Genomic DNA, 20,501 nt, shown 5'->3' with positions numbered 1-20,501 from the left:
GGGGAAACAAAAATGGGGAAAAATAGCCTCCAGGAGCACTGGATTGGTAGCGCAGGCACTGAGCCCCAGAGATAATCCTGGAGGCAAAAATAAATAAATAAATAAATAAATAAACAAATTATATATATATATATATATATATATAGAGAGAGAGAGAGAGAGAGAGAGAGAATGAAAGATACAGACACCTGCAACCCTGCTTTGCCCTGCATGTAGGGAACAGGGGCTTGAACTGGGGTCCTTGCACACTATAATATGTGTGCTTAACCAGGTGTGCCACCACCTGCCCCCCCTAGGATGTTTTTTTTAAGTGACTATTTAATTTTTATTTTGTTGGATAAAGCCAGAAATTGAGAGAGACCTGCAGCATTGCTTCACCATTTATGAAGTTTCTTCCGCAGGTGGGATCTGACAGCTTGAACCCAGCTCCTGACACATAGTAATATGTACACTCTACCAGGTCCGTGTTTTCAGTGCTGTCTCCCCAGTCTTCAGTCCCTCATCTCTGGCTTATTGTAGTGCCAGGGATCGAACCTGGGGCCTCACGCATGAAAAGTCTTTTGCTTAACAATAGTGATAAGACAAAATGCATGAAGACCAATCGTTTCAAATAAGCAAATACGTGTTGGGATTTTTGAGATGTATGCCTTCTCTCCCAATATTCTGTACTAGAGTCGAGACATCCTCTTCCTGCTGCAATGGTGACTGTAGCATGTGCTAACCTCATAGTACACGGCACAGCTGGCCACCAATATGCCTGTGCAGTCTCGGGCTAAAGTCCAATAGTTTTCTAGATCTTTCAGTGTCTGCCAGAAATATGGAAGTGTATGGTGAATACTGTGCTTGGCCAAACTCCTGTAAGGACTGAAATCAGTGTTCGCTCTAAGGAGAGGATTGGGCAATTGAGCACACAACAACCTCTTTGTTTTAGGAGAAGGCAAAGGTTCCTTTTCACCACCTACAGTGTCAAATAGGGTGTACCAGACGGGAAATCCCACCCTTTTGAGGAGCGAGTCCGCTTGGCAGCTCCAATGATTAGTGGGAGCTCTGCCTTCTCTGAAAATACCCCCATAGCGGTTAAATCAGACCAGCTTCTTAATTGAACTCTTGTTGCAGTGTCCTTCAATACATGATTCAGCTGCCACCTGGAACCTTCCATAGGCTCCCCCACATCCCTGCCCTGCCCCAGTAAAAACAGCCCTCCGGAGGCTCCACTGCAGTCCCTCTGTCTCTGGAATGATGTTTTTGTTGTGCATGCCACTGCCGGGCTTGACCCCTGGAGCTCCACGTCCCAGGCCCAAGATGTGAGGTGTGCTTGGCTGTGAAGAAAACGCTTGGAATGCAGTTGGTTTTCAGTAAATGTTTAATCTGTGCCTGCAAACTTGGTCTTGCCATCAAGTTGATCCCAGGGTGACTTTTAAAAACTGTTTTATAGCTGATTGCAACCTAATCAACGCGAGTGCCACCCCAGCATGCTGCACTTCAGACTGTGTCCGGAGACTTCAGGTGTGGAACGTCGACCCTTCAGCTTCATCACTCGGGTGAGACCTTTCCTTTCATAGTATTCTCTAATTCCATCCCAGGTGGTTCACTTCCTAACAAAGTCCCAAAACCTAGATATAGACCAGGTTCCAGGAGAGAGAGCATATGTTCACACGTATCCATAAACTAGGGCAAATATATACCTGAAAGCAGAAGTACACTAGAGTTTGCAGTGAGTACCCCCCAACACTTCATCTCCACTATTCCAACCTTTGGGTCCATGATTCTTCAACAATTTGTTTGGCTTTGTATGTTAACTCTCTTTTCAGCCACCAGGTTCCAGACGCCATCAGGATGCCGGCCAGGCTTCCCTGGACTGAAGACCCCACCAATGTGTCCTGGAGCTCCACTTCCCCAGAAATCCACCCCACTAGGGAAAGAGAGAGGCAGACTGGGAGTATGGACCGACCAGTCAACGCCCATGTTCAGCAGGGAAGCAATTACAGAAGCCAGACCTTCTACCTTCTGCAACCCTCAATGACCCTGGGTCCATGCTCCCAGAGGGATAGAGAATGGGAAAGCTATCAGGGGAGGGGATGGGATACGGAGATTGGGTGGTGGGAATTGTGTGGAGTTGCACACCCCCCATCCTATGATTTTGTTAATGTCTTCTTTCTTAAATAAAAAAATAAAAATAAAAACTGTTTTATAAATCTATTGGATAGAAACAGAGAGAAATCAAGAGGAACAAGGGCAACAAAGGGGGAAAAATAGCCTCCAGGAGCAGTGGATTCTTAGTGCAGGCACCCAGCCCCAGAGATAACCCTGGAGGCAAAACAAAAGATATATAGAGAGAAAGACAGACACCTGTAGTACTGCTTCACTACTTGTGAACTACACCTCCACAGGTAGGGGCTGAAGACTTGAATCCCAGTCCTTGTGCATGGTAACATGCACTCTTCCAGCTGTGCCACTACCTGGCTCTCCCATGGTGATCTTGATACCCAGGTTGCCTGTGTTGTGGACAGATGTCAGTCCCCACCCCCTCCCCCAAGAGACTTTGCAAGAGTCACGTGAAGGGGTGGGTATTACAGCTGGCTGGCGATGGAGGGTCAGGCATTGGGGCGGGGCATTTTGGGAGAAGAGGTCAGAAGACATTCTCCAGGGGTTCCTTTACAGAGTCAGAACTGTCCCTTTGCTAACATCAAGCAATGGACCATCTCACAGAGTGGAAATGTACTTCTCTCCCTCTCTCTTTTGTTTCTGTGTGTGTGTGTGTGTGTGTGTGTGTGTGTGTGCGCGCTTGCTTGCTTGCTTGCTTGCTTGCTTGCAGGCAGAACCATGGAGGGAGCCAAATTGATGGGCAGGTTGTCCGGTAAGAAATGAACACTTCTCCATGTTCAGAGGCATGGGATTAGGATGACACATCCTCTGAGCCCACACTGTGAACAGCCTTGCGAATTGGGCCATTATTTTTGAATCCCTCCCCCTCTCCCTCTCCCTCTCCCTCTCCTTTCTCCCTCCTCCTCTCCTTTCTCCCACCCTCTCTCCTCTTTCAAGCAAGCCTTTCCCTCCCAAACATTTGTTAGGATGGGCCCCAGCAGCCTCGTCTTTGCCAGCTAGCTCAGCCTTTTCTAGGTCCCCACTCTTCTGATGGACACACCACATCTTTACGTTTGTCGCTGCTTCGCGTCTCATTACAAGGCAGGCGATTTCCTTTCAGCAAACACAGCTCAGGAGCCAGCAGTGTCTGTGCAAGTGCGCATGCGTGTCAGACCTCACCCACTAGGAGGGCGGCCAGCTGCATCTGTCAGGGCTCCCAGGCTCCCTGTTCTTGCCACTACACATGCTTCTGTTAGCTATTGCTCCGCCAGCGCCAAAGACTTTGCCTAGTAGCCAAAGGAAGATTAGAAATGTTGTTGGGTTCTCTCTCTCTCTCTCATTAGTGAAAGGGCTTGTTAGTCGAGCAGAACAGGTGTCAGCAAAGGGCTCACATTAGTTGAAATCAGTGACAGCCAAGTTAGGTGTGCTATTTACAACATATGAGCCTCGTGGCTAGGGAGACAGCATAATAGTTCTGCAAAAGCCTTTACTGCCAGGAGTCGGGCGGTGGTGCAGCGGGTTAGGCGCACATGGCGCAAAGCGCAAGGACTGGCGTAAGGATCCCTGTTCGAGCCCCCTGCTCCCCACCTGCAGGGGGGGGTCCCTTCACAGGCGGTGAAGCAGGTCTGCAGGTGTCTGTCTTTCTCTCCCCCTCTCTGTCTTCCCCTCCTCTCTCCATTTCTCTCTGTCCTATCCAACGACGACTACATCAATCTTCTTCTTCTAGCGTTTGCCCTTCTTCCGTAGCCAGTCATCAGCGTCAGGTTGAGCCTGATGTAAAGTTTCGAGACCTCCTTTGAATCTGGAGAGGTGGCAGTCGTTGATAACAGCAATAAAATAACAAGGGCAACAAAGGGAATATATATATTAAAAAAGCCTTTAATGCTTGAGGCTCCGAGGCACCAGGTTCAATCCTTGGCACCACCATGAACCAGAGCTCATCAGTGTTCTGGCAGAGAGAAGGGAGAAACTTATAGTCTTCTCCTCACCTTTATATTAACAGGGTATAAGAGGGGTGGGGGAGGGGCACACCTGGTTGAGTCCACATGTTATGATGCGCAAGGACCTGGGTTCAAGCCCTCAGTCCCCACCTGTAGGGGGAAGCTTTGCAAGTGGTGAAGCAGTGCTGCAGGTGTCTCTCTGTCTCTCTTCTCTATACCCCCCTCCTCTCGATTTCTGGTTGTCGCTATCCAATAAAAGCAAATAAAGATAATTAAAAAATTTAAAAAGAGAGGTGGGGAGATAGCATAGTGGTTATACAAAAAGACTTTCATGCTTGAGGCTCCAAAGTCCCAGATTCAATCCAAGCACCACCAATAAGCCAAAGTTGAGCGGTGTTCTGATAAAAAAATAAATAAACAGTAGTCTGGGAGGTGGCGCATTGGATAAAGTGTTGGACTCTCAAGCATGTGGTCTTGAGTTCAGTCCTCGGCAGCACATGTACCAGAGTGATATCTGATTCTTTCTCTCCTCCTATTTCTCTCATACATACATACATAAATATATAAATAAATATTTGAAAAATGTGTATTTACATAAAAATAAATCTAGGAAATCTGAATGCCTCTAGATTTTTCTGTAGCTTGCTCTGAGCTCAGAGGGTTCCAGTTCCCTGGTACTAGCTAGTGCCCACTGCTTAATCTGGATGGTATCTGGTCCATCTCACAGAATGCCTTGCTTGCAAAGATGATCCTCCGACCCTGACTTCTGATAGCCTGAAAGGATGAAGAGCTGGGACACTACTAAGCTGAGTTTACTGTTGCTCAGGTCTGCCCTGTACTTTTTTGCTCATGACTATTTACTAAGTGTCAGAATGAATGGGCCCATATTCAGGTTATAGCCATAGTCCTTTGTGAGCCTAGTGGCTAGACCCCCCCCCCCACATCAGGAGGGACTTTTTTTCTTGTGACCTTCATCTTTTTTTAAATACTTATTTATTCCCTTTTGTTGCCCTTGTTCTTTTATTGTTGTAGTTATTATTGTTGTTGTTGAATAGGACAGAGAGAAATGGAGAGAGGAGGGGAAGACAGAGAGGGGGAGAGAAAGACAGACACCTGCAGACCTGTCTCACCGCTTGTGAAGCGACCCTGTAGCAAGTGGGGAGGGGGGGCTCCAACCGGGATCCTTGTGCTGGTCCTTGCGCTTTGTGCCATGTGCGCTTAACCCGCTGCTATACCGCCCGACACCCAGCCTTCATCTTTTTGGTAGGCATCTGCTAAGTGCTAATTTCTGGAGCAAATGTGAACATTATTAATGCAGATAAAACAGGGAGTGCCCCAAGACCTGGAAATAAAGGAAGGGTAACCCCAATAATGGAGGCCAGCAGAGATAAGCAAAGTGCTTTCCCCAGCCCGGGGCTAAGGTTGACAGTAACCTTTCTGAAGGTATTTCAGATAAAGATCCAAACAAATAATAGGTCTAGCAAAAAAGAGGTTAGTTTGGTCGAAGGAAGACCTGGAGAGGGAGAGCCAGGCTGAGCTGTTCTTTCCCCAGCTTTGCAAGTTCCAAGTCCTAAGTTCTTCTTCACTCCTTAGAAACCAATCAGGCTCTTGGGTGAGGGAGGTGCTGCTGAACTCCAGCTTTTGAAGGGAAGGGCATCAAAGGTTTGTGGACAGATTTTAAATCCCAGTCACTCACACTGAAGGTATGATGAGAAGGAGCCCTGTAAAATCCCTGTTTTGTGCAGGAGTGGCAATAACTAGGTCTCTCTTAAGCAACAAAAAGAACAGAATTAAAAGTTGATGTCCGGGAGTCAGGTGGTAGTGCAGCGGGTTAAGTGCAGCGCAAAAACCAGTCTAAGGATCCCGGTTCAAGCCCCGGCTTCCCACCTGTAAGATAGTCCCTTCACAGGCGGTGAAGCAGGTCTGCAGGTGTCTGTCTTTCTCTCCTCCTCTCTGTCTTCCCCTCCTCTCTCCATTACTCTCTATCCTGTACAATAACAACAACAATAATAATAACTACAACAACAATGAGAAACAAGGTCAACAAAAGGGAAAATAAATAAATATAAAAAAATTTCAAAAAAAAGTTGATGTCCAAGATATAAGGCATATTTCTATGTACCTGTGACTCCTTTTTTTTTTTTTTTTTGCCTCCAGGGTTATCGCTGGGGCTAAGTGCCTGCACGAGGAATCCACTGCTCCTGGAGGCCATTTTTTCCATTTTGTTGCGCTTGTTGTAGTTGTTATTGTTGTTATAGCTGTTGTTGGATAGGACAGAGAGAAATCGAGAGAGGAGGGGAAGACAGAGAGGAGGAGAGAAAGATAGACACCTGCAGACCTGCTTCACCGCTTGCGAAGAGACTCGCCGCCCCCCCGCAGGCTACCACCGAGTCTGTTTTTTTTAGAAGGAACTCCCCTTTAATTTTATTTCTATTAACTTAAATTTAATTTAATTTTTAAATAAACTTTAAAATATTTATTTATTCCCTTTTGTTGCCCTTGTTTTATTGTTGTAGTTATTATTATTGTTGTTATTGATGTCGTCATTGTTGAATAGGACAGAGAGAAATGGAGAGAGGAGGGGAAGACAGAGAGGGGGAGAGAAAGAGAGACACCTGCAGACCTGCTTCATTGATGGTGAAGCGACTCTCCTGCAGGTGGGGAGCCGGGGCTCGAAGCAGGATCCTTATGCTGGTTCTTGAGCTTTGCGCCACATGCACTTAACCCGATGCGCTACCGACGGACTCCCAATTTAATGTAATTTTTTTTTTTGCCTCCAGGGTTATTGCCGGGGCTTGGTGCCTGCACCATGAATCCACTACTCCTGGAGATAAGTTTCCCCCTTTTGTTGCCCTTGTTGTTTTATCATTGTAGTGGTTGTTATTATTATTGCTATTGTTGTTGCTGTCATTGGCAAGGACAGAGAGAAATCGAGAGGATGGGAAGACAGAGACGAGGAGAGAGAGACACCTGCAGACCTGCTTCACCACCTGTGTAGTGACTCTCCTGCAGTTGGGGAGCCGGGGGCTCGAACCGGAATCTTTATGTCGGTCCTTGCGCTTTGCACCACGTGAACTTAACCCGCTATGCTATTAATTTTATTTTTAAAGATTTCATTTATTCATGAAGAAGATAGGCACAGAGAGAGAGAGAGAGAGAGAGAGAGAGAGAGAGAGAGAAAGAACCAGATATCACTCTGATACATGTGGTGCCGACGATTGAACTCGACCTCATGGCTGAGAGTCCAATGCTTTATCCACTGTGCCACCTCCCAGACCACTTGATTTTTATTTCTTAGAGATACAGAACCAGGTTGGGAGGGGGGCGTGGGCTGTAGCGCAGCGGAATAAGCACACATGGCATGAAGAAGCGCAAGGACCAGCTTATGAATCCTGGTTCCAGCCGCTGGCTTCCCCTGCTCCCCACCTGAATCGGTGAGCCCACCTGGCTTCCCCACCTGAAGCAGGTCTGCAGGTGTCTAGCTTTCTCTCCCCCATCTGTCTTCCCCTCCTCTCTCGATTTCTCTTTGTCCTATCCAACAATGACATCAATGACAGCAACAATAATAAAAACAACAATGATAAACAACAAGGGCAACAAAAGGGGGGAAAATAGAAAAATAGCCTCCTGGAGACAAAAAAGAAGAAAAAGAAGGAGGAGGAGGAGGAGGAGGAGGAGGAGGAGGAGGAGGAGGAGGAGGGAAGAAGAACCAGGGCCTGGTGGTGGCGCACCGTGTTGAGCGCATATGTTACAACGTGCAAGGACCCAGGTGGGTTTGAGCTCCCTGTCCCCACCCGCAGGGGGAAAGCTTTGCAAGTAGTGAAGCATGGCTGCAGGTGTCTCTCTGTCTCTTTCCCTCTCTATCCCCCCTTCCCTCTCAATTTCTGGCTGTTTGTATCCAATAAATAAAAAAATAAAGTATATAAAAAATTAAATACATTAAAAAAAGAGATAGACCACAGCACCAAAGCTTCCTTTTATGCAGTGCGGGCTGGAGTCAAACCCAGGTTTTACACATGACAAAGCAACACATTATCCAAATGAGCTCTTTTTGCCAGACCTTTTCTTCACTTAAAAAAAAAAAAGTATGCATGGGGTCAGGCGGCGGTGCACCTGGTTAAGTGCACACATTATAACGGACAAGGACCTGGGTTCAAGCCCCTGGTCCGCACCTGCAGGGGGAAAGCTTTGTGAGTGATGAAGCAGGGCTGCAGGTGTCTCCCTATCTCTCACTCTCCCCTCTCAATCTCTGTCTCTATCCAATCATAAATAAATAAAAGACAAAAAACTAAAACAAAATTTAAAATAATTTATGTATTTATTATGAAAGAGTAGTTGAAGAGGTGGTAGAGAGTGATTTTTTGTTTCTCTCTTCTACCCGCTCTCATATATATATATATATATATATATATATATATATATATATATATAAATTTTTTTCTCCGAGAGCAACTGCTCAGCCCTGGCTAATGATGGTGCTGGGGATTGAACCTCAGACCTCGTAGCCTTAAGTATGAGAGTCTCTTTGAGTAAATGAATATTAAGAAAAAAAAGAAAGAAAGTCAGTATTCTAACAGGCTGAGCTATCACTCCAGTTCACATAATCACCAATTTAGGGGGGTAGCAACATAGCTCACATAGTTAGGGCACCTGCTTTGTAGCCGTGCATGCAATCCATTTCAAGCCTGGCCCCCACCACACTGGAGGAAGCTTCAGTGCTACAGTATCTTTTTTTTAAAAAAAAAATATTTATTTATTCATGAGAAAAATAGAAGAGAGATAACCAGACATCACTCTGGTACATGTGCTGCCGGGGATTGAACTTGGGACATCGCACTTGAGGGTCCAGTGCTTTATCAACTGTGCCACCTCCCGGACCACAGTGCATATAGTGTATTTACTGCTTTGTCTCTCTCTGAAACAGTTGGCCTGGGGTGGTGAAAACCTGACAACATCACATACACACACACACACACACACACACACACACAGATATCTACTGATTTTTGTGCTGTATAATACGTGTATTCAAACAGTAAATTATGAAATAAAAAATGCTTCCAAATATCATTTTGGTTAATATCCTTCTAAATATTTCATTAACTTTCGGATTATTGAAGGAAGGAGAGTGTGAGGGAACTGGGAAGGTCCCCTCCAACCTTCATTCTTTTTTTTTAATAATAATCTTTTTATATATATTTATTTATTTCCCCTTTTGTTGCCCTTGTTGTTTTTGTTGTGAGATAGGACAGAGAGAAATGGAGAGAGGAGAGAGGAGGGGGAGAGAAAGATAGACACCTGAATACCTGCTTTACCGCCTGTGAAGCGACTCCCCTGCAGGTGGGGAGCCGGGGGCTCAAACCGGGATCCTTGAGCTGGTCCTTGTGCTTTGTGCCACCTGCGCTTAACCCGCTGCGCTACCGCCAGCTCCAGTCCAAGCTTCATTCTGAGAGTCTTTGTACTCAACTTGGAAGAATCACAAGAGGCAGTCATATTTAGGGAATTGAGTATTTATTGAGACAGAGAAAGAACATGAGTAGAAAAGTAGAAGACACAGGCACCAGGTGGTGGCGCGGTGGGTTAAGCGCACATGGCCAGAAGGCAAGGACTGGAGTTAGGATCCGGGTTTGAGCCCCCGGCTCCCCACCTGCAGGGGTGTCTCTTCATGGGCGGTGAAGCGGGTCTGCAGGTGTCTCTCTTTCTCTCCCCCTCTCTGTCTTCCCCTCTTCTCTTGATTTTTCTCTGTCCTATCGAACAATGACATCAATAACAACAATAATACTAACAACAACAACAATAATAATAACAGCAACGATAAACAACAAGGACAACAAACGGGAAAAAATAGCCTCCAGGAGCAGTGGATTCATAATGCAGGGACCGAGCCCCAGTGATAACCCTGGAGGCAAAAAAAAAAAAAAGTAAAAAACACATTCCATATGCCAGAGGGGCATATGGACCAGAGACGGGGAGTGGAGGGAGGAGAGAGGGGTGGCTAAAGGGGTCCTGAACCTGATCTTCAGTCTTTACAGTCTTTGTCTTCAGGTACTCACTTTTGCATCTATCTGCATTTTATAGCCTTGCATCAGGCAGGCAGGAAGTACTTGGTGTAGGGGCGCCTCTGGCGTTTTTTTTTTTTGTTTGTTTGTTTGTTTTTGATTTTGTATTTTTGGCCAGCTGCAGGGTGCCGGGGAAGGGGTTGTCTTCCCTAAGCAGACCCCCTAACAAGGTGACTGTAGAATTTGAATCTGAGAGCAACCCCACAGTACTGCTCAACTCTGTAGGGGACCAAACTCGGGGTCTCTGGCACTAAAAAAAAAAAATTGGGGGAGTCAGGTAGTGGTGCACCTGGTTGAGTACACACACTACAGTGCATAATGACCCTGGTTCAAGTCCCTGGTTCCCACCTACAAAGGAGAAGTTTCATAAGTGAATCAGTGTTGCAGGTTTCATCTCTCTATCTTTCCCTTACTACTCAACGTCTGTCTCTAGCCGAAATAAATAAAAAATATTTTTAAACAAGGGTAACAAAAGGAAATAAATAAATAAATACTTAATAAATAAATAAGAAATGAAAAAAATTAAATATTATTTATTATTTATTTTCCCTTTGTTGTTTTTTTTATGGTTGTAGTCATTATTGTTGTTGTTATTGATGCTTTGTTGTTGGATAGGACAGAGAGAAATGGAGAGAGGAGGGGGAGACAGGGAGAGAGAAAGCTAGACACCTGCAGACCTGCTTCACCGCTTGTGAAGCGACTCCCCTGCAGGTGGGGAGCCGGGGGCTCGAACCGAGACCCTTATGCCGGTCCTTGCGCTTTGCGCCACCTGCGCTTAACTGCTGCGCTACCGCCCGACTCCCAAGATTTTTTTCTTTTTAAAATTTTCAAATATTTATTTCTTTATTTCCTTTTGTTGCCCTTGTTTTATTGTTGTAGTTATTACTGTTGTTATTGATGTTGTCGTTGTTGGCTAGGACAGAAAGAAATGGAGAGAGGAGGAGAAGACAGAGAGGGGGAGAGAAAGCCTCCTGCAGATCTGCTTCACCTCCTGTGAAGCGACTCCCCTGCAGGTGGGGAACCGGGAGCTGAATCCTTATGCAGGTACTTGTGCTTCGCGCCACATGCGATTAACCCACCGCGCTACTGCGGGACTCCCTTTATAAAAAGATTTATTGGGGGCCAGGCATTAGCGCAGCGGGTTAAGCGCACATGGCGCAAAGTGCAAGGACCGGCTTAAGGATCCCGGTTCCATCCCCTGGCTCCCCACGTGCAGGGGGGTCGCTTCATAAGTGGTGAAGCAGGTCTGCAGGTGTTTTTCTCTCCCTTCTCATCCTCTCTCGATTTCTCTCTGTCCTATCCAACAGCAATAACGTCAACAACAATAACAACAACAACAACGATAAACAACAAGGGTAACAAAAGGGAAAAATTAACCTCCAGGAGCAGTGGATTCGTAGTGCAGGCACCGAGCCCCAGCAATAACCCTGGAGACAAAAAAAAAAAAAATTATTGATAGCAAGGAGATGTGTGTGTGTGTGTGTGTGTGTGTGTGTGTGTGTGTGAGAGAGAGAGAGAGAGAGAGAGAGAGAGAGAATGAGAACCAGAGCATTATTCTGGCACATGCAATGCCAGGGATTGAACTCAGGATCTCATACTAGGGAGTCCAACACCTCATCCACTCTACCACCTTGAAGGCTACTGGCATTAAAAAAAATTTTTCTTATACTCTGGTTTCTCTTCAGATCGCACAAATCTTTCGCCTTTTACTAAAAAAAAAAGTTCTTCTTGTTCCCTTCACTCAAAGATTTAATACTTTGTCTTCCTTATGGTACTTCTTTTTTTTGTCTCCTTTCTGAATTATTCATATTTCTGTTATGTTATGAAAACTTAACTGCATAAAATATTATATATATTTTATTAATAGTGAAAAACGTTCTCTATGATGTGTATATTTTCAGGGTTTATTTCTTTATTGTCATCTCCAAGGCTTCACCCTCTTAGTATGACTTTTTCAGCAAGAGAGAGAGACTACAGAGAGGCAATGCAAGGTGAGGGGCCATTTGGCTTCCACACATGGCAAAGCAGTGCACTGTCCAAGTGACATATTTTGCTGGCCCTTCCGGGTCAATCTCAAACATGCTTATCCGCTTAATGGTCAACTGCATACTTGCATGTATGAAGCGTAGGTCAGAGTCCCAGCACCACAAAAAAGGTGTAGGTTGAACTGAAAGGAAAACCCATGATTATCATTTTTAGGAGCTGCAAGGTGTTGTGTTGTATCATAATATAACTAACGTGCATTTTGACCTCAGTTCCCTGTGTGAATTAGGAGAAGCCTGACCCATAGATTCACTCTGTATGTTGCTGAGACAGCGAGTGAGACACGGTGGCTGAGATCATCTGTTTTATATCGTCTGGGCGTGGGCTCACTACTGCTTTAGTTGTTTTGTTTTGACACCTGCAGACCTGCTTCACCGCCTGTGAAGTGACGCCCCTGCAGCGGGGACCCGGGGGCTCGAACCAGGGTCCTTATGCCGGTCCTTGGTCCTTGCGCTTTGCACCACATGCGCTTAACCGCTGCGCTACTGCCCAACTCCCACTGCTTTAGTTTTGAAACCTCAAGGTTGGACTGAGGTGTTCTGCCCATCCAATTAAACAATGGTACTTTCCTCCAAATCCATGTAAATAGTAAGAATTAAAAGACGGAATTTCCCCAATATTGAACATTTCTCTTCAGCATATCATTGTATTATTGCCTCCTGCCACCACTCAACTCTGAAAAGTGACAGAGGATTCACACATCATTTCATAATAAGTTATTGAAAGGAGCATGTCCTGATTTCATGATGAGCTGTGACTTCCAGAAGCTGGAGGTCCGATTTCATCAGATGGAAAATTTCCTCCCTTCACCTCGCCCTGCCCCGATCATGTCAAGGGAAAAAAAAAAAATCAATTGAGCAAAGTGACTCTGTTACATAAAAAAGAATTTTTAAGGAACCGAACGACGAGCAGAGAAAGCAAGATACATTCACCACGTATTGAGCGCCAACTTGGTGCCAAGAAGCATGCCAGGAGCCAGGGTGGTTCAGCCAAGGTGACGGGGACGCAGCCTTTCCGCCACGGGCGCTGGGGACCGGTGGACCGTGCAGGCTGGTGGAGGCGCCGCTGTCCCAGCCGGACACTTCAAATCCTGCAACACATCACAGGCACCAAGTGCTTAGCACCTTTCCCTTCCTCCCCCAAATCATCCAGACTCAAGTCAGAAGAACGGCAACACAAACACAACTACGCCAACTAGTCCTCGCTCCCTCCCCAATCCCGGAAAATCTGGTCAAGTGTTCCTGCAAGGCTAATAAAGAATACTGTCTGGTCGCGGTAGAGCGACCCCCGCCCCTTATCAAACTACAACTCCCAGAAGGCCGCAAGCGCAGCCCTGTGGGAACTTTCGGAATACCGCATCACGCTCCAATCCTGATCCGGGCCTGCCCGCCTCGGCCCCGCCACCTGCTGGGACTTGTAGTAGGCTCCGGGGTCCCCGGGCGCAGTCGGCGCAGACTCGCGCGGCCTCTGTCCGCCCTTCGGCCCTGCAGAAGCCCTTCCCAGGTTTCGGCGCTCCCCACCCCCACCCCGCTCCAGCCCCCCGGGGGCCAACCTCCTCCGGTCACGTGGGCCTGCGAGGCCGCGGTGATTGGCTGCTGGGCTTGAGGGGCGGGGCGCGAGCCCCTACGAGGTTCCGTGCCCCGAGTCGGGCCGCTTGTTTGGCTGCTGCCGTCACCTCATGGCGACGCGGGTAGAGGAGGCAGCGCGGGGAAGAGGAGGCGGAGGCGCCGAGGAGGCGACTGAGGCGGGACGGGGCGGACGGCGACGCAGCCCGCGGCAGAAGGTCGGTTGGGGAGGCGTCCACAGGGTTGCCGAGCGCGCGTGGGGATGCTCGGACTGCCTTTTTCGGGGTTCACCTCTGCGATCACCCTGGTTACCTTCAGCTCCAGGACGGACATCCGGCCTTCTTCCCTGCTGGGGGTGACGACAGCGGGGGCAGGTGGAGGGCAGGGCGGCAGGAAGGCTTAGGGAGGGAGGGGGCGGCCGTTGGGGTTGGGGGCGCGCGGTGGCGGGAGGCAGAGCCCGGCCAGGGGCGCCGCCGGGGGCGAGGGGGCCGGGGTGCGAGGCTGGGGTGCGCCAGGTGTGACAGCCACGTGCGGCTCTGCCTGTCCCCGCGCCCCTCTACCATGCGGCCGTCGGGGCAGCCGGGGGCTCCGGGCCGGCCGTCTGGGAGGCAGAGCAGGTGCGCACGGTGCCCTGCGGGGAGCGCCCGGGCGGCGCGGCTGAGGCTGTTGCGCAGTAAGATAACCGGAGGGGAGCCGGGGCTGCGGGCGCCCCCCTCTCCCCGCCTCTGCGCTGCGCGGGCGGAAGACAGCCGTGGCCCCGAGGGGCTCTCGGCACCCCCTGGGAGGCCCCGATGGGGGGAGGGGCTCTGCCCCGGGGTGCCCTGCCTCGGGCTACACGTGGGGCTGGCAGTGAAGGGGTGATGCTGGGGGGACCTGGCTTCCAGAGTCAAGAGTGGCATCTTGTGAGAGCCAGCTTTCTCTATCCAGCGCCCCCTCCTTTTGCTCTTTCTCCGCTCCCCCCTCCCCTGTTTTTCTTTTCTTTTTTCTTTCTTTTTTTTTTTTCTGGCCTTTGGTCTCTTAATCTGGGAGACAGGCTGGACAGATCCCCCTTGCCTTACCTGACTCCGTCAAGGAGTTTTCTGTGTCTCCCGGGATACAGGGAAATCAAGACCTTCGGAATGGGAGAATTCCACTTGTTCTCCAGTCAGTGGGTGGAGTTCAACCAAGATTGCACAACTGGAGGGGGTACCGAGTTTCCAGGGCCCAGGACCTGAGCACTTCTGGGAAAGAGGCTGGGAAGGTGGAAACCCTGTCTCAACTTCCTTGCGATGGAACATACTGAACCGTTCAACTTGTTGGACATCCTGCCCGGTCACTCTGAGCTATTTAATGTTACTTATTACGCCCTGGAATAGACTGAGAAATCACTCCTTACGACACCACAAAAGAACAGTTTTCTCCTGTAATCCGTGAACTTACATTAAAAAAAAAAAGTAGAACAAAGGTTCAGTTTGCGTGGGTCAGAGCAGTGTCAAGAATTAGCTCTGGGTGAGGGGAGGGCTGTTGCTAAGGTCAGGTATTTGCGTGTCTCTGCACCGGGGTTACCACTTCTCAGTTACCTCTCTTTCTCCTACTCTTTGTACTCTGAAAGGCCGACCCAGTGCTTGCAGGACTGAAAAGGAAGCTGTGGACCCAACGGACTCAGGGGATTCCACACTGTCACTTTGGACACTTCACTCAGTCCCCCAGGGTGGGGAGCCAAATCTCAGGGTTTGATTTCATAGGTCCCCCAGGGGAGGACTCTGATACAAAGCCGCTGCAGTTGAGGACATAAGTCCCCTTTTCTACTACTGGGCTAAGGACCAAAAGTCTGAATTCCAAACTGAGGTTTAAATCAGCTAGCTTTTAGAGGTGCTGACCTGCTAAGACGACTGGATATGTCTGAGTTTTGTTTACTTACCTCATGCACTCCTTTCTTTTCTTTGTTTTAAAATAAATTTTATAAATTAAAAAATTATTATCTTTATTTATTTATTTATTTATTAGATAGCAGCAGCCAGAAATTGAGAGAAATGGGATGGTAGAGGAAGAGAGAGAGAGAGAGAGAGAGAGAGAGAGACCCCTGCAGACCTGCTTCACCGCTCGCAAAGCTTACCCCCTGCAGATGGGGACTGGGGGCTTGAACCTGGGTCCTTGCACATTATAACATGTGCACTCAACCAGGTGCGCCACCACCCAAGTCCTATAAATTAGTTTTAAGTGGTCTGGGAGGTGTCGCAGTGGATAAAGCACTGGACTGTCAAGCATGAGGTCCTGAGTTCAATCCCCGGCAGCACATGTACCAGAGTGATATCTGGTTCTTGCTCTCTCTCCGATCTTTCTCATTAATAAGTAAATAAAACCTTTAAAATTATTTTTTAAATGATTTTGATAGGACAGAGAAAATGACACACACACACAGACACAGACACACACACACACACACATCCCATAATGGTTATGCAAAGAGACTGTCATGCCTGAGTTTCAAGTCCCAGGTTCAATCTCCCCACCACCATAAATCAGAGCTGATCAGTGCTGTGGTGAAAAGAGAGAGGAAGAGGGGCTGGGAAAACATCTCAATGGCAGAGCACCAGACTCTCATGCCTGAGGCTCCTGGTTCAGTTCCCCAGCACCACATCTACTAGGCTGGTGCTCTAGTTCCTCATTCTGCCTTTTTTTCTGCCTCCTGTGAAATTCTCATCAATAGAATAAATAAAAATAAATATTAAAAAAAGAGAGAGAGACACACATACACACACCAAGACCTGCAGCACTGCTTCCCCACTTGTGAAGCTTTCCCCTGAAGGTAGAGAGACTGGGGACTTGAACCTAGGGTCCATACACATGTGGTTATGTTGCCACCCAGACTTGCCTTTCTTCTTTACTCTTTTATTTATTCATTTTTATTTATGTATTTATGTATTTATTTATTTATTTATTTTTTGAACCAAAGCACTGTTCAGCTCTGGCTTATGGTGGTACGGGGGATTGAACCTGGGACCTTGGAGCCTCCGGCATGAGAGTCTGTTTGCATAACCATTATGCTATCTACCCTCTGCTCCTTTATTCTTTTTCTGTCTCCTTTTAATTTTTAATTGTCATGGAATTGAAATAGATGATTACACATTAATTTTTGAATTTTTAACTTAAATAATTTTTTGGATCTTTGAAAATCACTTTGAAGGTTGAGGAGACAGCATAATGGTTATGAAAAAAGACTTTTAGGCAGGGGTAGATAGCATGATGGTTGTGCAAAGAGCTTCTCATGCCTGAGGCTCTGAAGTCCCAGGTTCAAAACCCCCCCCCCCCATAAGCCAGAGCTGAGCAGTGTTCTGGTGAAAAGGAAAAAAAGAAAGACTTCCATGCTGCCCCAGCACCACCATAAGCTAGAGCTCTGGTCTTTCTGTGTCCTCTCTGTAACACATATACACCTCCCCCACTTCATGCATGCTAAAATAAAATATTAAAAATCACCTTTAATTATTTTGCCTTCCTTTGGCTCCCATGTTGAAAAAGAAATCCTAATTCTGACTTAACTTCTGGCCTATTTTTCAGGAAGCAGCAATTACACTTGGAAGATACTGAAGGAATTAAAAGAAAAGTGACTATTTTGTCTCTATTAGGTTATATTATAGGATTTAAAGTGAGGGACAATTGAAGATTATTTTAACCATCTTTTTAGTCACTTTTGACCTACTCAACTAATTGTGGCATTGTTTCATAACTACGTTCATTTCAATGGTCTTTTAAGGTACCTTTATTCTTCTAAAGTTAATATTATAATACCTTTTTGGTTTTTTTTTTTTTTTTTTTTTTAAAGAGAAGTATAGTCAGTAGCCACATGTGACCACTAAATGAAATTCAAAATCCCATTCTTCAAGCCTTTTAGCCACATTTGCCAGTGATTTAGAATATACCCATCTAAAGTTCTGGTGGCCAACATTGGCTTAAAAGGATGGGATATGCACTGTCAAGCATTCTAGCCATGTAACTTTTTTCCTCCAGAGAGGTGAACCTCTGGCTTCTAGTGAGAGAGGGGTTTGAATCTGAAGCCCTTCTGCCTCACAGGCTATGTGCAGAGCCACTACACTAGGTAAGCACTCTGTAAAATTTTTCTTATGTATTTAAAAGACAGAGAGAAGAGAACCAGAGCCTATCACACAAGTGATGCTGGAAATTGAACTCAGGACCTTATGTAACACTTTATCCACTGGTCAACCCCTGGGTCACACCAGGCATTTTTAGTATTTTATTTTAATGATTTATTTTTATATAATGTTTTAATTTTTTAATATTGATTTATTCCCTTTTGTTGCCCTTGTTGTTTTATTGCAGTTATTATTGTTGTTGTCGTTGTTGAATAGGACAGAGAGAAATGAGAGAGGAGGGGAAGACAGGGGGAGAGAAAGATAGACACCTGCAGACCTGCTTCACCATCCCTGAAGTGACTCCCCTGCAAGTGGGGGAGCCAAGGGCTTGCACCGGGATCCTTATGCTGGTCCTTGCGCTTTGTGCCACATGCGCTTAACCCGCTGCGCTACCGACTGACTATTTATTTATTAAAAAAATTTTTTTTACTATATTTATTAGATAGAGACAGCCAGAAATTGAGAGAGTAGGGATAGAGAGGGAGAGAGAAAGAGAGACACTTGCAGCACTGCTTCACCACTTGCAAAGCTTTCCCCCTGCAGGTGGGGACTGGGGGCTCAAAACCTGGTCCTTGTGCATTGTAACGTGTGTGCTCAACCAGGTGTGCCACCACCCGGCCCCTATTTATTTATTTTTTAATGAGACACACAGAGAGGGGAGAGAGAGACCAGAGTACTGCTCAGCTCTGCTTTAGGGTGGTGCTGGGGATTGAAGCTAGGACTTTGGAGCCTCAGGCATGACAATCTGTTTGCATAACCATTATGCTGTTTCCCCAGTACCATGCCAGGCTTTTTTTTTAAAATTTTTTTTTTTAAGCCTACAGCACCCGGTATTCCCAGGCGGTCTCCCATCCAAGTACTAACCAGGCCCGACCCTGCTTAGCTTCCGAGATCAGACGAGATCGGGCATGTTCAGGGTGGTATGGCCATAGAATTTTTTTTTAATTTTTAAAATTAAAAAATATATATATTTATTTTCTCTTTTGTTGCCCTTTTTAAAAAATTTTTGTAGTTATTGTTGTTACTGATGTTGTCGTTGTTAGATAGGACAGAGAGAAATGGAGAGAGGAGGGGAAGACAGAGAGAGGGAGAGAAAGAGAGACACCTGCAGACCTGCTTCACCGCCTGTGAAGCGACCCCCCTGCAGGTGGATATCCAGGGGTCCGAACGAGGGTCTTTATGCTGGTCCCTGCGCTTTGCACCATGTGAACTTAACCCGCTGTGCTACCGTCTGACTCCCTACACCAGGCATTTTTTATGAACACCAAGTGTTCCTAAATCCTTAGGAGAATTTGTTCAGAATGTTGGGCTTTTATTTTTTTAAGGGGGTAGTAAATTTACTAGGGCTTAGCCAAATGAGAAGTGAAATGCACAGGTCAGAGAGAAATTTTGGTCACCAGCATGGTATCAGAATCAGCAAATTTGGGACTAGAAATCAAGAATAGAGAGAAGGATCAAAAGGGATAGGTTCAAAATACCAGTCACCATCCAAAAATGGTGGCATGGCTGTAGGAGTCAGCAAGATTTATTGTATTTTTTAAAAAGATTTTATTTATTTATTTATTAATGAGAAACATAGGAGAAGAGAGAAAGCCGGGGATTGAACTCAGTACCTCGTGCTTGAGAGTCCGAGGCTTTATCCACTGTGCCACCTCCCAGACCATGATTTATTGTATTTTTAAAGAGTTATTTGTGGTTGGGGGTAGATAGCATAGTGGTTCTGCAAAGAGTCTCTCATGTCTGAGGCTCCAAAGTCCTAGGTTCAATCTCCTGCAGCACCATAATCCAGAGCTGATCAGTGCTTTGGTTTAAAAAAAAAAAAAAAAAAGAAGTTTGTGGGGCTGGGCAGTGGCACAGCCGGTTAAACACATGTGGTGTGAAGCCCAAGGACCTGCGTAAGGATCCTGGTTCCAGTCCCCAGCTCCCCACCTGCAGGGGAGTCACTTCAAGGCGGTGAAGCAGGTCTGCAGGTGTCTATCTTTCTCTCCCCCTCTCTGTCTTTCCCTCCTCTCTCCATTTCTTTCTGTCCTATCCAACGACAACATCATCAACAACAACAGTAATAACTGTAACAACAATAAAACAAGGATAATAAAAGGTAAAAAAAAAATTTAAAGTTCATTTATCTTTGTTCTAGGGTTATTGCTGGGGCTTGGTGCCGGACACTATGAATCCACTGCTCCTGATGACCATTTTTTCCATTTTTTTTGGACAGGTCAGAGAAATTGAGGGGAGGGGAAGAGAGAGAAAGACACCTGCAGACCTGCTTTGTTGCTTTTGAAACCTGCCTGCAGATGGGGAATTGGGAGCTTGAACCTGGATCCTTGTGGGGATCCTTGCGCTTAGTACTATGTGCAGTTAACCGGATGTGTCAGTGAACGACCCCCTAGAGTTATTCCTTGTTTATTTTTTAACTACTTATTTAGTTATTCCCTTTTGTTGCCCTTGTTTTATTGTTGTAGTTAGTATTGATGTCGTCGTCGTTGGATAGGACAGAGAAATGGAGAAGACAGAGGGGGAGAGAAAGACCTGCAGACCTGCGTCACCGCTTGTGAAACGATCTCCCTGCAGGTGGGGAGCCGGGGCCTCGAACCAAGATGCTTACGCTGGTCCTTGTGCTTTGCACCACATACGCTTAACCCGCTGTGCTACCACCTGACTCCCTAAAGAGTTATTTCT

The 20,501-nt window shown here is 46.7% G+C and overlaps 1 protein-coding gene and 1 non-coding gene across 2 annotated transcripts in view; one reads left to right on the top strand and one right to left on the bottom strand.

Moving 5' to 3' along the window:
• Positions 1-13,736: 13,736 nt before the first annotated feature.
• The window catches only part of TXLNG (taxilin gamma), a 76,312-nt gene continuing 69,547 nt past the window's right edge, over positions 13,737-20,501 (top strand). The window contains exon 1 of the mRNA XM_007539116.3: positions 13,737-13,910. Within this exon, the coding sequence (XP_007539178.1) occupies positions 13,806-13,910 (105 nt within the window). The 5' untranslated portion in view covers positions 13,737-13,805. The remainder of the gene's footprint in view (positions 13,911-20,501) is intronic.
• On the bottom strand, positions 18,638-18,756 carry LOC132535948 (5S ribosomal RNA). The gene has a single exon (XR_009547671.1). It is a non-coding gene; the product is annotated as a 5S ribosomal RNA (ribosomal RNA).

Source organism: Erinaceus europaeus, chromosome X, assembly GCF_950295315.1.
Source record: "Erinaceus europaeus chromosome X, mEriEur2.1, whole genome shotgun sequence".
Lineage (NCBI taxonomy): Eukaryota > Metazoa > Chordata > Mammalia > Eulipotyphla > Erinaceidae > Erinaceus > Erinaceus europaeus.
Note: the sequence above shows the minus strand (reverse complement) of the source record. Positions and strands in the feature narration are given on the sequence as shown.